This window comes from Lactuca sativa, chromosome 8, assembly GCF_002870075.4.
Source record: "Lactuca sativa cultivar Salinas chromosome 8, Lsat_Salinas_v11, whole genome shotgun sequence".
Taxonomy (NCBI): Eukaryota; Viridiplantae; Streptophyta; class Magnoliopsida; order Asterales; family Asteraceae; genus Lactuca; species Lactuca sativa.
This window is the reverse complement of record NC_056630.2, coordinates 31,304,983-31,322,923: the sequence shown is the minus strand read 5'-3', so window position 1 is coordinate 31,322,923 and position 17,941 is coordinate 31,304,983. Positions and strand designations below refer to the sequence as shown.

Below are 17,941 nucleotides of genomic sequence, written 5' to 3'. Positions count from 1 at the left end.
GGCTAATTCGTGTATGTATGTTTTTATTATAGAAGGTGGAAAATGACAATGTGTTGTTTATAAAAAGAAAAACAAGAGGTTTTTAACTTTTATGACTTATTAATATGCTTTTACCATATTTGTTCAAGGGTTGATGACTTATTTATGTAAAGAAGTTATGTTTTTACCAAGTTATGCAATAAAGTGAAAAATTCTAACACTTTTTAGTATATAATCATTTTTTTTACAAATTTATATAATAAAGTTAACCACTTAATAATTCATTGCACAAATTGGTAAATTTGATTCGATCAACAACTATCAAACAATTGTTTATAATATAATTTTTTTGATATAAATTATAGGGAAAATACCGGTAATAGTAAAAAAACAAGGGTAATTTCAAAATTTAGACATGAAAATGGACATTTCCGGGTATAGAAATGCATTCCGCGGAGCTACCTCCACGGAGCTCCGCGGAATGGCAAAATCGTAATTAAATCTACGTAGAAAAAAAAAAAAACTCAAGATCCATTCCGCGGAGCTACAGTAGATTCCGTGGAGCTCCGAGGAATGGATCTTGAGGATTTTTTATTTTTATTTTTTATTTTTTTTGTCGCATCGATTATTCGGAGTTTATATTCATTAGTCAATTAATTATTTTCAAAAAAAGATTATCATACTATCATAATCTTTTCTTGAAAATAATTAATTGGCTAATGAATATAAACTCCGAATAATCGATGCGAAGAAAAAAGAAACTCAAGATCCATTCCGCGAAGCTAAAGTAGATTCCGTGGAGCTCCGAGGAATGAATTTTGAGGGTTTTTTATTTTTATTTTTATTTTTTTATTTTTTATTTTTTTTGTCGCATCGATTATTCGGAGTTTATATTCATTAGCCAATTAATTATTTTCAAAAAAAGATTATCATACTATCATAATCTTTTCTTGAAAATAATTAATTGGCTAATGAATATAAACTCCGAATAATTGATGCGAAGAAAAAAAAAAAACTCAATATCCATTCCTTGGAGCTATCTTCGCGGAGCTCCGCGGAATGGATCTTGAGTTTTTTTTTTTTTATTTTTTATTTTTATATATGTTGATTTAATTACGATTTTGCCATTGGGCGGAGCTCCGCGGAATGCGTGTCTATACCCGGAAATGTCCATTTTTATGTCTAAATTTTAAAAATATCTCCTATTTTTGGCTATTGCTGGTATTTTCCCTAAATTATACTATGTGAACGCGGTCTATTGAAGCATCAATAAGTTACCATATGCAAGAAAACTTTATTTTATTCTTTTGAAAAACTTTTTAAGTAATTCATTTTGCTTGAAATTATCAAATTATACAAAATAAGACCAACATTTATTCATGAAGAAATAATAGTACGCTCAATGAATCTTCTATTGTTTTATTTTTGTTTCTTAATATTTTTTTTTTGACATTTCCTAATGATCTTTTTTTATACATTAATGTTGAGAATATTGTGAATATTTGTCTTCTCTTTAAGTCGACGTGCCTAACAAAATACAGTTTAATCTTATACTCGAAGTTACATACTGAAAAGCACAACAAAAAAAATGGAGGGTGTAGACGTTGAACCACTAATTTGAATTTTGAAGTATGGTTAAAGAGTCAAAGTCACCATATGGATGATGGAAAGATCCACTTAAAGTGAACAAAAAATTTAAACTATTGATACACGTGATAAACTTAGAGAATTTTAAAATCAACAATGTCAACAAAAGTCCTTCACGTATAACTTTTTTTGAAGTAGGCATCATAAATAAATAAATAAAACCCGAATATATAAGAGTTGGCAACCATATATTTATCCCAATGTCGATAAAAAATATACCGATAAATGGAAAAGCTGTTAGAATAGTATAGTATTTGCAGGATCCGTCAAACATGTTTTAGGCCCTGACAAAAGTAAAAAAAGACCTGTTATTTTTCGTCGAAATAAATGGTTAACATTAAGAATCATTATATTATAACTAAGATAACAAAATAATTACGAAGGAAACAAAATTACATGAAGATGATAACATTTTTTTTCCGTGTTTTCATCCTTGAATTTTGTTTTTTATTGAATGGCTCCTTGAATCTTGTTTTGTGAAAACACTTGCCACCTCTTAGAATATGGGGAATATTGAAAGAAAGTAAATAACACATAAAAACCTTTATACCGTGGAATATTAGGTTCTAATTTTTTTTGGGATTATCCGACTTTCAACAACCATTAAGTCACACCTAAATGACAAATTCTAGCAACCGATCATTGTCTATTGAAACAACTATAATTCTAAAAAAATTCAAATTTAACTTAATTACCATCAAAAGTAAAAGTTCAAGCTTGTAGCTTCTTAACACACATACATAAATAAATATTGTATACCAAGTCGTGAACTTAACAATATGTTTTATTGTGTACACATTAACATTAAATGAGTAGCAGGACACACAGACAAGATAACATAAGCAATTTCGCGTATCATGTTGGTGATTTGTTTCACTAATGTGATTTAAGTGTAATGAGATTACTACTTTGTTGACCAAAAGCGATCTTGATAAATATTAAACAAGGAAGATGTGGAGTGCACACTTGTTTAAGTTTATTCAAGATTAAAAGTAGACTGTCATTTAGGGGCGAAGCCCCTGAACGAACGGGGGTCCGGGGGCAGCGCCCCTGGAAGCGGGGTCCAAGGGGCGGCAGCCCCTGGCGGGGTTATATTGCTGTATTGAAAATGCATCAGAAATCCAAATTTAGAATATTTGACCCGTTTTTGACTTGGTATTAATTCTTATAGAAAACCTGGATTTATGACAGTTTTTTGACTGTTGTCAAACTGTTTTATGACAGTTTTGACAGTTTTCAGACAAATAAGGTATTTAACCGATTTTGGTCAGTTTTTTCTGGTACTTACGAAAATTCATATACTCATTCTCTGTTCTTTTCTCTTCTGAGTCTTATCCAATCAAAGATTAGGGAGTACCACCCAATACTTTGATTTGATAGTTAAATCATAATTCTCGGAATTTCCAAGGCTATTTTATCCTTATTATCTTACATATCACACATAAGAAACACCAATTTGGAAAATTGTAATAAAGCAAACAATTGAAAGAAATGAAAAGCAACAAATTACCAATAAAGAATGTGATGTTCAATTTAGTCTCAATAAGGGTGTGGTTGTTATTGTTGTATACTTGTAGTTGCTTTAAAATTTATAAAGAGACAAACAATTTCAATTTAGTTTTGACAAATTCCATTTCAATTTAGTTTCAATCATTTACTAACAAAATTAATTGATTCCTATCTATTGGGCCTTGACCGTTTACTCCATTATTTATCCATGTATTATAATTTTTAATTTTACTTGTCATACTATAAACATAACAAAAACCAACATATAAGTATCACACTTTTTTTCCTAACATTTGCCGTAACAATTTTTCCAACATAACGATAAAAAAAACAACCATTTTTTGTACAAACAACCATTTTTCCAACATATCGATAACCAAATACAACAGTTTGTCTAACACAATGATACATTATAAATAGATAAGCAAAATGTCAAATTAATTGGTTGCCAAATTATCTCTAATATGGTCCATACGTTCGATTTTGAAGTCCCGATAGAAGTAATAGTATCAACATCTTCATGTCCAAGATCTCCGATTCCCTCATCATCATCAAATTGTCCGTTATACTTATTATTGTGCATTTACATCAAATCTTTAGCGCTTAGATTTTATCTACTTATAATCTTTTACTATGTTTTTATTTTATTAGACCTCTTTCTCAAATTTATATATAACATAGAAATAAAAAAAAAATGAATAATATTTTTTTTTAAAGTTGAAAGTTTATAAAATCAAAGGAGTTAAATCTTCAAACCTTTTTGAAATGTGTGATGTTAAAAGAAATTATTCATTTTTTATAATCTTTTACTATGTTTTTATTTTATCATACCTCTTTCTCAAATTTATATATAACATAGAAATAAAAAAAATGAATAATTTTTTTTAAAAGTTGAAAAGGTTTTGAAATCAAAGGAGTTAAATTCAAACCTTTTTGAAATGTGTGATGTTAGTCTCAAGTTGCTTCATGTATTTTCTCCAAATGGATTTGATTATCCAAGTACTTAATAAAATATTTAATGGTTATAATAACGTAATTAATGTGGAAGTTGAAATTACCCCTTCAAGCGTGGGGGAATATTCCCAAAATAAAGAAAAAACAAAGAGGTCGCTTATGGAGTAAATGCTTCAACTCTGGCTAGGGCATCTTCCCTCCCCCATTCGCCATTGGCGATAAGCCAAAACTCATACTTACAGCTCTTAATCCCTATCGCCTTCATTAATTTCTCCATTTACCTCTCCTTTCATTCTCCATTCAACCCTTCAATTGGAAATTTCGAAACATAAATAGGTTTAAATCTGACGATTTTCTTTTTTTTTTTTTTTTAAAAATTGCTATTAGGGTTACCGAGAAGAAGATCCGCACTCAAAACGTACGATTCGGCACGTAATTTATGAGGATTTAGGTAAACCTTCTTGTTCTCTACTGTTTGTATTACATATTCTTGTTTTTTGCGTCTATATATGATTAAAACTACCTGATATTGCACCCGATGAAGCTGTAATACGGGATTTTAATTTGGGTCATTCTAAATAAGATCACTTTGTTTTTTTTTTCTCCGTTACAGTTTGCAAATGCAAAATGATGGCGATTAATTGAACATCTGGCATCGGCTGTTTTGAATTTGTCAGACGAGTTAGCAATTTTCTTGATACTTTTTAAGTTTTTTTTTTATCGAATTTGGAGTTGACAGTAACATTTGGCATCGTAATTATTAGTGTTGCTCTGGTTTTGGGATGATGGGGGTAATCTAATCTATAGTTGAAATTGGGATTTGGGAGTTATCATTAATTGAAATCTGTATCTGAGATTGAACTCGTCTCAGTTAAGTTAAAAAAAGTTGCTGATTCTTGTGCCTCTATTGCAGTTGGAATATGGCAGACTCAAGGGTCGATGTCATACTTGAATTTCTCAGAAGGAATAACTTTGCTAGGGCTGAGGCAGCATTGCGAAGTGAGATTGATAATCGGCCTGATTTGAATGGGTTTATGCAAGGTCTTAACCTTGGAGAGAAGGAATTATTAGAAAAGGAGAATATTGCAAAACCTGTTGCATCTGGCAACGGAGAAAGGAGTTCTTCAACAAGTGATGAAGTTTCAAAAGAAGAGCATATTGTGAAAGAGATGGAATTTGGGACTCAAAGGAATGGATCTGATAGTAAATGGGAGATTGGTTCCTTTGAAGGAGACCAAAATAGTGAGCAGATTGGAGCAAGGAATAAGAATTTTGTTTTTTCTAATGGTTCAGATGACAATCTTCTTGATTTGTATACATGGAGGTTCAATCCAAGTAATGGGTATGATGATGATGAGGATGAGGATGATAATAGTATCAGAACAGACACTGTGAAGGAATATCAAGTTTCTTCTCTTTCAAAGATTCATCCATCTGAGGTTGCTTCTAATACAGAAACAGGTTTTTCTGGGGGTGGAAAAGTCTCATTTCTTGGACCTGTAGTTACTAGTAAAACAAATTTGGTGCCAAAACAGCAGATTATGGATAAACCTGTTGATCCTAAGGGGCTTAATTGTCAAAAAGATGGTTTTGTGGATAACCCATGGTCAAGAAATGATGAATTCAATTGCTCTATCAAAACAGTATTCCCGTTTTCTGAAGGAGATGCATCCACCAGCTATGGTGTTGGTGATAAAGAAGATGGAAAGAGAAAAGCAGACAACATTAGGGCAGCAATTAAAGAGCAAGAAAATGAGGTTGGAAGAGCTTTATACTTTGCAAAAACTCAAGGAAGCAATGAAACCCTAGGTTTTGGTGGATCCGAGAATCAGAAAGAAGAACTACCTAGACTGCCACCTGTCAAACTAAAGTCAACTGAGAAACTTTCAAGTATGAATTGGGAAGAGAAGCATGAACATGATGATGGACATGGACAAATTCTTAATGCTGAAAATGCTTATCTTATAGGATCATTTCTAGATGTTCCTATTGGTCAAGAACTAAGCTCTTCAGGTACATTACTCAAATTGAAATTATTTTGACACTTTATGAATTATACTGTTTCGTGCTAACTATTTCAATTGACATCCTTTAGGTTTAAAAAGGCCTGTAGGAGGTAGTTGGAGGTCAATAAGTCAAGGGATTACAGAAGACACATCGGATCTTGTATCAGGTTTTGCAACAATCGGTGATGGTTTGAGTGGATCTGTTGATTACCCAAACCCACATGAGTATTGGGACTCAGATGAATATGATGATGATGATGATGTTGGGTACATGAGACAACCAATTGAAGATGAAACATGGTTTCTAGCCCATGAAATTGATTACCCAAGTGATAATGAAAAAACAACAGGTCAAGGAACGAGTCCAGATCCACAAGAAAGAATCATCCCAAACAAAAACGAAGATGATGATCAATCATTTGCAGAAGAAGATTCATACTTATCTGGTGATCAGTATCCAATCATCACTCATTCCAATGTTGAGTATGATGGAGAGTTAATGGAGGAAGAGGAGTTGAGTTTGATGAGTGGAGAGCCTGTGTGGCAAGGGTTTGTGTCTCCAACCAATGAGCTTGTTATGTTTGGTGAAGGGAAAGTTGTTGATGATGGTGGAAGTAGATCAATTGGTGTAGGGATTAATAATGATGTGACTGAAACTTTGGTTCAAGGTGACATTGATAATAATGATCTTCCACTTCCACTTCCACTTCCACCAAATAGAGTTAAGAAAGAGATAACCAAGAATGTGAGTGAAGGTGGATTTTCTTTTCCACCTCCTAAAAACGGACAGGTGGCGAGTGTTTCTAGTCAACCTTCATGGTCAAACTCAAACAACAATAAGGCCATTGTAGGTGATGACAGTGATAAAAGCTCAAGGGAAGAAGAAGAAGAAGAAGATGATGATGATGTTTTGAATTCAGCAATGCCCTTGGATTATGGTTTTGGTGAAAGGGGGCATATTGGGAAAGAGGAGGATGAGAAAGTTGTTGATGATTCAAGAGAAGAAGAAGAAGAAGATGCAGGGGCAATTTTGGAAGATGAAGAAGCGGTTGCTGTCCAAGAGCAAGTGAAGCAGATAAAAGCTCAGGAGGAAGAATATGAGACCTTCAATCTTAAAATTGTGCACAGAAAAAACAGGTATGATTATGAAATCTAATGTATCTACATATCATATTATGGTTTAGTTTGTTTTATAAACTAAATATATCTTTTTTTTTAAAAAAAACAAAAAAAAACACAGAACTGGTTTTGAAGAGGACAAGAATTTCCATGTTGTTTTGAATTCTGTGATTGCGGGTCGTTATCATGTAACCGAATATCTTGGGTCAGCTGCATTCAGTAAAGCCATTCAAGCACATGATCTTCACACAGGGATGGATGTATGTGTGAAAATCATTAAAAACAATAAAGACTTTTTTGACCAAAGTCTTGATGAAATAAAGCTCCTCAAATTTGTCAACAAACATGACCCTGGTGACAAATACCATCTTCTCAGACTCTATGATTACTTCTATTACCGAGTAAGTCACATTGGTATAATTAATACTCATTCATTCATTCATTCCCTTTTTAGTTTTATTCCAAATATACCCTTACCTTACATTTTCCATTAATACCCTTTTCAGGAACATTTGTTAATCGTTTGTGAACTTCTAAAGGCAAACTTATACGAATTCCATAAATTCAATAGAGAATCCGGTGGCGAGGTTTATTTCACAATGCCAAGATTGCAGGTTTGCTGTAATTTACATTTTTGTCCTAAAAAGTGTTGTTTTTTTTTTTTTTTTTTACGATATTGGTCCTTATATTTGAGGGATTTGTGACATTTTTGTTATGTTTATGTAGTCAATAACGATCCAGTGTTTGGAGGCGCTTGAGTTTTTGCATGGATTAGGGCTTATACATTGTGATTTAAAGCCTGAGAATATATTGGTGAAGAGTTACAGCAGATGTGAAGTGAAAGTGATTGATCTTGGAAGCAGTTGTTTTGAAACAGATCATCTTTGTTCTTATGTCCAATCAAGGTCTTATCGTGCCCCTGAGGTTCTTTTAGGACTTCCTTATGATAAAAAGATCGATGTTTGGTCACTTGGCTGCATTTTGGCTGAACTTTGTACTGGAAATGTACGTATTCTTTTCTTTTTCTCTTTTAAAATTTCAATCTTTAAACAAAATAATATATATATATATATATTATATATATAAAATGAGGTGTATGTGTTTGTTTGTTGTAGGTTTTGTTCCAGAATGATTCTCCAGCTACTTTGCTTGCACGTGTGATTGGAATTATAAGTCAAATTGATCAAGAAATGCTTGTAAAGGGGAAAGATACACATAAATACTTCACCAAAAACCATATGCTTTATGAGCGTAATCAGGTACACTATGATTATAATACTTCTTGTATTAATCTGTGCATGTAATAATGTATTTAAGTTTTTATTGTTCAGGACACAAACAGATTGGAGTATCTGATCCCAAAAAAGACATCTTTAAGGCACAGATTACCAATGGGTGATCAAGGATTCATTGATTTCGTCTCCCATTTACTTGAAATCAACCCAAAAAAACGTCCTTCAGCAGCACAAGCCTTGAAACATCCATGGTTATCATACCCTTATGAACCAATTTCCTCATGATGAAAAAAACAAAATCACCAAAATACCCCTTGGTTGGAATTGGATAAACACACAAGTTAAAACAACAAAATGATGTACCTTAAAAATACATGGGTTTTAGGGCACCCAAAAGGAAGGGGTTTTTTTTAGACATTCCACGTCAGCAAAGTGCATAGGGTATGTATGTGCATGGTTTGAGTAAGTGGCAGTGCCCTTTTCCCTTGCCAAGTTGTATTTATATTTTTGTGTAATGGGATTTGTGTTTTTTTTTTTTTTTTGTTAGTGATTTTTTTTTTATTTACCGATTTTGATTTGTTGTGGTGGAAGGGAAATGTTGAAAATCTTTGTTGTAACTTCTCACTTGTACATGAATATGATAAATTCAACAGACAGTGTGGTCGTATACTTTATACTTTGATTTAGGCTGTCGTGGTTTAGTATTAGTGTTTGTGGAAATTGAAATACCCAATTAACCAATTTTTCGGTTGGCATTTCTTCCATTCATTAATCATGTTGTCACCTTTTGCCCTCTTCATACATTTTTAAGTCACCAATGAACATGGTAACCTTTCTTTAGAGAAATTAACTAAACTGTCCCACATATAGGGAACAAAAGTTGTTCAAAATAGGTAGCGGTTGGCAAAATACCAAGTAAATATACTTCAGATTCTGACATTGTATATTTCTGTCTGAAAAAATGTATTTTGGAATACAATCTAGAATGTATGGTCGCTATGTAGTAAAAAAAGTAAGGTACATTTATTGCAGATATCTGTCCATTCAAGTTGTGTTGTCAAACGCGAATCACTAACAGAGATTGACAAACAAGAATAAATAAAAATTTTATTCTAGGAGACACGCAAAACTTAAGAGTCTGATTTTAAAGATAATTTGGCTATATAGACTACGATATGCACTAACCGACGTCTATTGTACATGGATGGACAAAACGGTAATCATAAATGGGCAATATGTTTTCTTAGGGTTCGTTATAATATAATGACATTAAACACTTAGTCCATCAATCTATTATCAAAAGACGTACGAAAACTACCAATAACAATGTTGGTTTTTTAAGCAACAGTGCAACAATGGTTGTGTCAACGACATAAAGTTGCAGGTATTTAAAAAACTTATAGTAATTTCACATTGTTTTACCTTATTATGTTACGCTGCATAAAAAATATGTTGGTATTTGTAAGCAGCACAAATTGAAAGCATGTTACCTGTTATGCTGGGATATTATTGATAGAGGATTCACGCATCCGCAAGTTGGCGGTTATACTAAACGAACACAAATATCAAGTGATTGACCAAAAGAAAGGTGGTATATTCCACTTACAAGAGCATTCTGTGTACTTGTGAGTAATAACAGTTGGCTGGAATACATGTGCTCATGTGATGAAGAATTTCAAAGTGTCATAAATATGTGCAATGGTATTTAACAACAGAAACGCATGGAGCAAAAGAGGTGATGTTTCATGTGTCAATTCCTGCTGAATACGAACAACCAGATGAAGTCATGGTTGTATTACCACCGTTGATTGACAGAAGACAAGATGGATGTCCACGAAACCATAAATGTATCTCATCTACAGGTGAAAACACATATACTCAAAAGCAACACATCAAAAGGTAAATCAACTGACTCTATTCATGGCCAACTATCAAAACACCATGCTCCTCGTCAGTAGGCTATAAAGTCTCCATTATGCATATAATAAAATAAATAAATAAATGTTAATAATAACATATTCCCTTATAGCATGTAATCTATAAATGGTAAACTAACATGCATATTGCGGTAACATCAACCATACACACGCATTCGACCAATCCTAAACGCCTAATCCTCGTCCATACAACCGCCTAAGGGATCACGCCCGGTATGGAAGTACCGAGTGTCTCACAATCCGGAAAAGTCTACATGATCCAAATCTATAGCATTAATATGTCAAACTAGTAATAATTATGTTAAAATAATTTTGCATGATAACCCATTATTTCACCTTAAAGGCATACATAAACCCTTGCACAATATATGGTCTGTGGTCGGTTTGTGGAGAGGTCGGGGGCATATGCTTCTCAATTTTATAAAAGACGATGGAAATATGTGTGTTTGTGTAATCCCAGATTACTCTCTCCCAAGAGTACCTTTCTCATCAAAAAAATTGGCATTTCATACAAAAATAAATACAATGTAAAATCATAACACTAATGTAAATTACTTGATACATGTTGAATTGGTCCCGATGCAAGGTATTTGTTATGCAACAGTTTCTTAGGGTATCTACCACAAAATACATGCTCGAATATATACAACATGGACACTTAAACCATGTCTTTATCAAATAACTCATCAAGTGAGCTATCGAAGGCCAGGGCCGTTCCAAACATGTTATGGGCCCAGGGCGAGAAAAAAAAATTGGCCCTTAAAAAACACAAATGTCATCAAGTTTTTTTTATAATAAATCAATAATTAAAAGAAAATTATTTGTACTATCTTCTAAATATAACAATTTCCATAAAAAATTTGGGCCCCTTTAAAAAATGGGTCATGGACAATCATCCCTATCGCCCACCCTCTGGGACGGGCCTGTTGAAGGCATACTACAAGTCAACAATTTTCATTGTCTCTGACGCCCCGACAAATGGAAACACCCGATTTCTGAAATGTGTGAACAATAAACGGACTGCAAATACTTCCCAAAACACAAACCCATTGCAAGGGAAAAAATCTCATGTCAAAAAGAGATTCTGTAGTCCTCCCTAGAAAATAACAACTCATCAACATCGGAGTGTGGATGGGTCACTACCTCCTTGTATAACAATTAATGATACAATAACATGTGGCCTTCAACACCCATCGACACATCGACCCACCAATCAAAATAATATGCCCTGAAAAGCGTCGGTCGTGTTGGGGTAGGCTACAACTTGGCCATAATTTCCTAACACAATTCAGGTTTACATGTTGTAGTGAGAATCATGTTGTATATATTGTCATGTTGCAAAATTTTATATATTATCATTCTGTTCTGGACAAGATTCTTGTGTGTTTTGGATATGTTCATCGTGTTCCAAACAAGTTTCTTGCATTCCGAACATAAACTACATGTTGCGAAAACAATTTTCTAGGTCTGTACATGTACTAATTGTTCCTAATACTAATATTACTCACACAAAAGGCCTAAATAGCAACAACTACTTCAAAAAAAAATCATTTAAAAACGCACTACATTTCAGACATGTTCCAGATCAGATAATCATTTAAAAACGAAATAATATGCTTAAAATTACAAAATTTAGTCGGAAAACTTTGAGCTCTTCTTAGAAGACATTTTCTTCAAAAAAAAAAATATCTAACTCCAAAAAGTTCGAAATGAAGAATCCCTTAAGTCCGGAATGTGATTTTGAACCTAATTCTCCAAAATCTTATACTACATGAAGATCACATTAAAGGGTCGACCTGGTCAAATTTGGGTCCGAAATGCGGTTTTCTGGAGTAGTTAATGACTTTGCATAAAAAAAAGTTATTTTCTTTAAATAGTCGAAAAAACATATGGTTAGTTTAATTAATTTCCCTTTTCTTTATATTGTTTTCTCCTAATGTTGTTTGGACTTAAAAAAATATTAGTTCCGCTATCAATCCACCTACTTAGATTTTAAAAGAAGTCTTCATGATGGGCCTTTGATGGTAATACATGTTTTTAATCAGGCCAAGTTTGCAAAGTAATGTTTTGAAGGTAGATTTCACAAAATCTTTTGTTTATGTGAGTTGGAGTGTTCTTTGGTTGTAATCTTCTATTATGGAATAGTTAGGCTTCATATTAAGATGATAGATGCTATGAATCGATGAATTTTTTCACGATCGTACTTCACCTCATTAAGGATCTACGATCTCTCACTTGATATATTCTTAGATTTTTTTTTTTTTTTTGAACCGGCAAATCTAATCTACTCCTAAACTAACAACACCTATTTCACCTATGTCCACGACGGGACTTGAACCCTCGACCTCAAAGAGAGAGGGCAGCACCTGATACCGCTGGGCTAGAAGCCCTTTGCTTTCATTTTTTTAAAAAAAATATTACCGTATTGCTTAATTTTTGGTATCGGGCTTACTTCACGAGTGAACAGCCTCACAAAGACGTATATATCTAGTGGTGTAGGACAGTAGGAGTTACGATCGGTGACAAGGGAGAGAGAAGACCTCTCTCTTCTTCCCTCTTTATTTTCTCTTGTTCCCTCCCTTTGTCACTTCTTCTCTGTGATGTTTCACAACATTTCTCAATTCTTGTGGTGAGTATATTTTGGGCGATGTGAGATGGTGTTGTGTGTTATAGCCTTATTTTGTAGTCTACTTGTAGCCTTTTTTTCACTTTCTAGTCGCTGTTTTTATTTTTTACTTTTAAATTGCTCCCTTTTTGAAATCCAAAAAATCATTCTATTTCCTTGAGACTATTTAAATTCTTTAGCTTATTTATGGGACCCACTAGTTTTAATTTGTCTCAAGAACTTAAATTATATTAACTAACATAATTCATATAAGTATATTAATGAAGAAATCTAGTTTTTTATTATAGAATTTTCTTACTATAAAAAAACTTATATACAATCTTTACTCAAAATAAAAATGGAAATACCCATATGTTTTTTCATATTGTGTTGTTTAAGGATATATTAGAATCCATTCATATTTAAATATTCTATTATCACCGACTTAAGTTATTAATATATTGAATGATAAAAACAAGGGGTTTTGTTTGTAGAAAATACACACGAAGGATTTGGCAACTGCAGCAATCATTCACAATGGTCTTTTAGCCTTTTACACGATTACGAGTGATTTATTTACCTCACCTCATTTCATTATTTTGGATTTTCGTTTGGTTTGAGATTTCCATTGCAAACAAAAAGAAGCAAAGTTAATTACATCCCATTCCCATTCCCATTCCCATCCATGATCCATATCCATATCCATAAACAAAGTAAGAAATTATCAAAAATCAACTAATAAATCCAAATTAATAGAATCTTGTATTATACCTTTTTATGGTATGAAAGTTAGTGTTTGACCACCGTATCCGTATCCGTATGTGCAGTTAATTTGTTGAACCCACCGACCGCAATCAAAATATACACAACTCTGTAAGATCATCATCCGGTACAGCCAGCCCTGCTGCAAAATCCATATCCATATCCAAATCCAAATCCACTTGCGGATCTTCTTCATCAAATATCAACAAAGAAGAAAGATCATGTTGGTCCCCTAATTCATCATCTATCCCCACTAAATCCTCAACAGGGGTAGTAACGTCATTTTCTTCACTTCCATTATCCCTTCTCTTGTTATTAACTGATTGGCTGGTTGACGGCTGTATAGGATGATGAGGTTGGGTGGTGGTGGTCATGGTCATGGATTTTCCCTCGGGAGTCGGGGGTAGATTTGTCTTTTGACTTGGCTTTGGTTTTGGGGCACGTGGTGGTTTGGTGGCAGCCCGAGCGCTTCTTTTTCCTCTTGTCCCACCGCAGATGTTGTTGAGTAGTAGTTTTTTGCTTTTTCCTCTGTTTGATATTTTTGCTTTGTTTATGGCCAAATCTTCATCTGCCTCATTTTCATGTGGGATCATTTCATCTTCATTCTCCTCCAACCCAGGCTATATCATACAAAAAAAAAAAAAGTTAAAATAATGACCATTTTACCCTTACATCCCAATAAAAACAAATTTCATACTAACATTCATTCAACCCCTTACCAGTGTATCAGGACAAAGCCCTATGCATTGGAGCTCCAGTAGAAGCTTGTCATCTATCGACATCTCTTCATACTGACACCCATGGAGCTTTGAGTTTGAGGTCCCACCCAACATCTCATCTTCAGTAAAAGATTTCTTGGTCAAACCAAGACTTTGACCACAACCATTTTCCACCCTCGCCTTTTTTCTAGGCTCAAAATCACTGAGGCCATATTTATCAGAAAAAGATTTCTGAATCTGTGTATTTCTTGAATCCCATTCTTCAAGCCCATCAATCTCATTGCCATCTTCTATAATTAGTGCTGATAATACTCTTTGGTAAAATGGTGTATGCCCATTACATGTTTCATCAACCATATCATGTTTCTTCAACAAAGACTCGGTTTGCTGACGTGGCGTACGTCTTTTTCTTTCTTCAGAAGGAAGTGCATCAACCCCCAACTGGAATAGAAAATTAAAACCATGTTAAAAAAAAATTAGATGAATGATGATAAAAAAAAAAAAAAAAAATTCAAAATATTGTAAAAAATTGTTCAACCTGTTGGGATAATAAGGACTTTTCCTCAGAGCTGATGGGAGTAAACGATGATTCCACCTTCTTCAAGAATGGCCTTGAACATGCTACATTTACAAATAATAACATGTTATTGTTTGAAAAGATTCATAAATATATAATAATAATTAATAAATCACAAATCAAAATAGGTTCTTACAACTAGCTATATGGGCATGACTTGCAGCTGATAACAGCTGTTCCTGATCATCATCAGATTCCCCTGCATCATCATGTACCAAATATATATAAAAATGCATATGAAAATCAATTCCATTCATACAATACAAGGCCAACCAAACATGATCATTGAATGTAATGACTCATTCCATTCCATTCCTTCATCATTTCATTCCAATGAAACAGATAAGAACAAAAAAACAAAATACAGACTTGTATGTTTGTATTTGCTAATCATGTACCTGTAGAATAAGGAGAGCTACTATTTTGCAAAGGGGCATCATTGGAAAGGCCCTTGTATTCTGAAAGCCTTTTCAATCGACGACCTGACTTGCTGGAAAATCACAACATTCTTGCATAAATAATAACTAAACCACTAAATGTTAAATATATATATATATATATATATATATATATATATATATATATATATATTTAAGATTGCAAAAAGATTCCATACCTGTCATTCTTCTTACAACCAGCCTTATCTAATTCATTCCCCATTGGTGACTTGCTACACCTTGAAATCAAAAGGCCTCTTGCACTACGTCCTTTTCTCAACACACTTTCTTCATTAATAAAAGCTTTATTCTTCCTTGCAAGTGTAGTAGCACAAGGTCCAATATCCTGAACATGAATTCCATCCGCTTCATTATTTCCCATTTTGCCCTTCGTTTGCTTTTCACCACCAACAGATTCTTCAACTTCAGTTTGAAGAGTATCAAGTTTAAGAATTAACTTCAAGGAACCATTTGTTGCATGTCTAGGGGTCCCATTAGAAGGTGAACAGTCATCTTGATTTGAGACAGGAGACACCAGGTTTGAATTTGATCTCCTTGTTCTAGGCAATTTTGGTGGCCTTTGACCAACCCATTGACTCAAAGAAGCTTTGTGATTGTTATCACTTTCTTGTGAAGTAAGTCTCTCCTTAGACATTGCAGTCTCCCACCCTATTTGTGTAGTCCTTGAAGCCTTCTTTTTTGTCAATGGACTAGGACATGTAGTGTAAGAATCATCACAGTTATTGGACCTGAGAATACAAGAAAGGTTAGAAATATATGTTACTATTAAGAAAGACACAATATTAAGAATAGTTTTAGTAACACTTTCTCTGTTTTCTAATGAAATATACAATAGAAAAATATTTCAACAAGGCAAGATCATTCAAAAAACAAATGATGTGAATACCTGGAAATTCGGGCATCATATTGTTGCACACCATGTTCATCAACAACCCTGTTCTGTGTAGCTCTTTTAGGCACTTCATCTCTGTCAATAGGTCTTGAAAGAATTGTGCCTATTGAACGTTTTCTTTTGATTTTCTTATCCCAACCTTCCTCTACTGCAGCCAGCCTACGGATCTTTTCAAACTGATCAGATTCTCTGCCACTGTCCTTGAGAAAATTTACATCTTTTGCCATTGCCACAGGCTTCTTCTTTAAGCCATTGATCTGGCATTCAGCCTGAAATTCAGACACTGATGTTCGAGCACGCTTGCTGAGACAAATGTTCTTAGGTCGATCTTCAACACTCTCATTAACACTCTTCATTCGGGTAGTGATCTTCATGTTTAAAGCATCTGTTCTTCCATTAAACTTTAATTCACTCCTCTGCTGTTTCTTGGATGTTACAGCTTCAGTATAGTTATCCAATTTAACCAAGCGTTCTTCCATTTTATTTGATCTGTTTCCATCAACAAAAGCACATTCAAACATTAACTAACTATCAATAAAGCCCTACCGATACGTTGTGTGTCTAATATATTTAGACTTTATAATACACACACTCGTATATATTAAAAAAAAACCCTAAAAGCTTTATTCGGAATTAATTACCTATCAAATTCAAATGAGAAACTTAATTTGAGTAATCGAAGTTACAAATAAACAAAAACTATTCCTATCCTTATTCTCGCTAAAAGTCGGCGATCAACTGCAGAATTGTTGTCGAAATTTCACATTATCCGTACAGTTTACAAAATTTTACTATCTTTATTGATAAAACGAAAAATAAGAATCTACATTACGTAATTCAACGTTTAAGCAAAAACACGAATGATTTTGTGCCCTAGCTTTGACTCTGACAGTTTCGATATTTATGGAAAAGTAGAAAAAGTACACAATTGGAGTTGAAGAACGAATACCTCTGCTGGTAAAATTCTGTCGGCGTATAGCCGTACCGTTACGGTCGCCGGTGGTCGACTCCGTTTCAGTATTTTTCGCGGTGTCTCTCCTTACGCTGTTGCTTTCTATACACGTTCGGTTCGCGTCATCGGATAGGATGGGGCGATTCCTCTATTTTGAGAACAAAAATTTGGGCTTTCGGCCCATCGTCTAGAAAAAGGCAAGTTTTAATTTTTAAAATGGGTGTCACTAGATTCTAACACATTTAGCTTTGTATATTACACGGGATGGGTAATAAAAAGAATTAGACAAAATGGCAAAAATGGTCCCTATGGTATGCAAATTTTTGGGGTTTTAGTCTAAACCCCGTGTTTTTTGGATCCTTGGTCATTTTGGAATGGTTTGTATGTGGAATTAGTTCCTGGACTTAACTGCCGTTAAATATGATCTGTTAACTCCCCCCCCCCCTCATGTGCTTCACACGTGAGGGTAATTTGACCTTTACCTCTCTCTCTCTCTCTCTCTCTCTCTATCTATCTATCTATCTATCTATCTATGACTGTTCACTATTCGGATAAAACCGAATTATCCAATTGGACAATTTGGATTGGAC

General features: G+C 33.8%; 2 protein-coding genes across 4 annotated transcripts; one reads left to right on the top strand and one right to left on the bottom strand.

The window, feature by feature from the left end:
* The first annotated feature begins 4,208 nt into the window (after positions 1-4,208).
* On the top strand, positions 4,209-9,131 carry LOC111900762 (uncharacterized). Of its 3 annotated transcripts, none has more exons than XM_023896641.3 (9): positions 4,209-4,540; positions 4,703-4,761; positions 5,003-6,102; positions 6,185-7,232; positions 7,336-7,615; positions 7,721-7,828; positions 7,941-8,219; positions 8,330-8,473; positions 8,546-9,131. In XM_023896641.3, exons 3-9 carry the CDS (start codon positions 5,010-5,012, stop codon positions 8,732-8,734), a joined length of 3,141 nt encoding a protein of 1,046 aa, XP_023752409.1. In that variant the 5' UTR covers positions 4,209-4,540; positions 4,703-4,761; positions 5,003-5,009; the 3' UTR covers positions 8,735-9,131. The 3 variants fall into 3 exon arrangements, with proteins under 3 accessions (XP_023752409.1, XP_023752407.1, XP_023752408.1); XM_023896639.3 differs by having other exon boundaries at positions 4,703-4,770; XM_023896640.3 differs by lacking the exon at positions 4,703-4,761.
* A 4,510-nt stretch (positions 9,132-13,641) lies between these two features.
* On the bottom strand, positions 13,642-17,505 carry LOC111900761 (uncharacterized). Its single transcript, XM_023896638.3, has 8 exons — positions 17,349-17,505; positions 16,394-16,888; positions 15,666-16,235; positions 15,448-15,539; positions 15,186-15,248; positions 15,011-15,093; positions 14,473-14,913; positions 13,642-14,373 (listed from the first exon to the last, which is right to left on the bottom strand). Exons 2-8 carry the CDS (start codon positions 16,876-16,878, stop codon positions 13,846-13,848), a joined length of 2,262 nt encoding a protein of 753 aa, XP_023752406.1. The 5' UTR covers positions 16,879-16,888; positions 17,349-17,505; the 3' UTR covers positions 13,642-13,845.
* Between the last annotated feature and the right edge of the window lie 436 nt (positions 17,506-17,941).

Bases quoted from the DNA above. Each gene is read 5' to 3' on its own strand.
- LOC111900762 (XM_023896640.3), top strand. From the start codon at position 5,010: ATGGCAGACTCAAGGGTCGATGTCATACTTGAATTTCTCAGAAGGAAT. The intron at 7,233-7,335 runs GTATGATTATGA...AAAAAAACACAG, and splicing joins ATTGTGCACAGAAAAAACAG to AACTGGTTTTGAAGAGGACA. The intron at 7,829-7,940 runs GTTTGCTGTAAT...ATGTTTATGTAG, and splicing joins TCACAATGCCAAGATTGCAG to TCAATAACGATCCAGTGTTT.
- LOC111900761 (XM_023896638.3), bottom strand. From the start codon at position 16,878: ATGGAAGAACGCTTGGTTAAATTGGATAACTATACTGAAGCTGTAACA. The intron at 15,249-15,447 runs GTACATGATTAG...ATGATGATGCAG, and splicing joins TAGCTCTCCTTATTCTACAG to GGGAATCTGATGATGATCAG. The intron at 15,094-15,185 runs GTAAGAACCTAT...TTGTAAATGTAG, and splicing joins TCATGCCCATATAGCTAGTT to CATGTTCAAGGCCATTCTTG.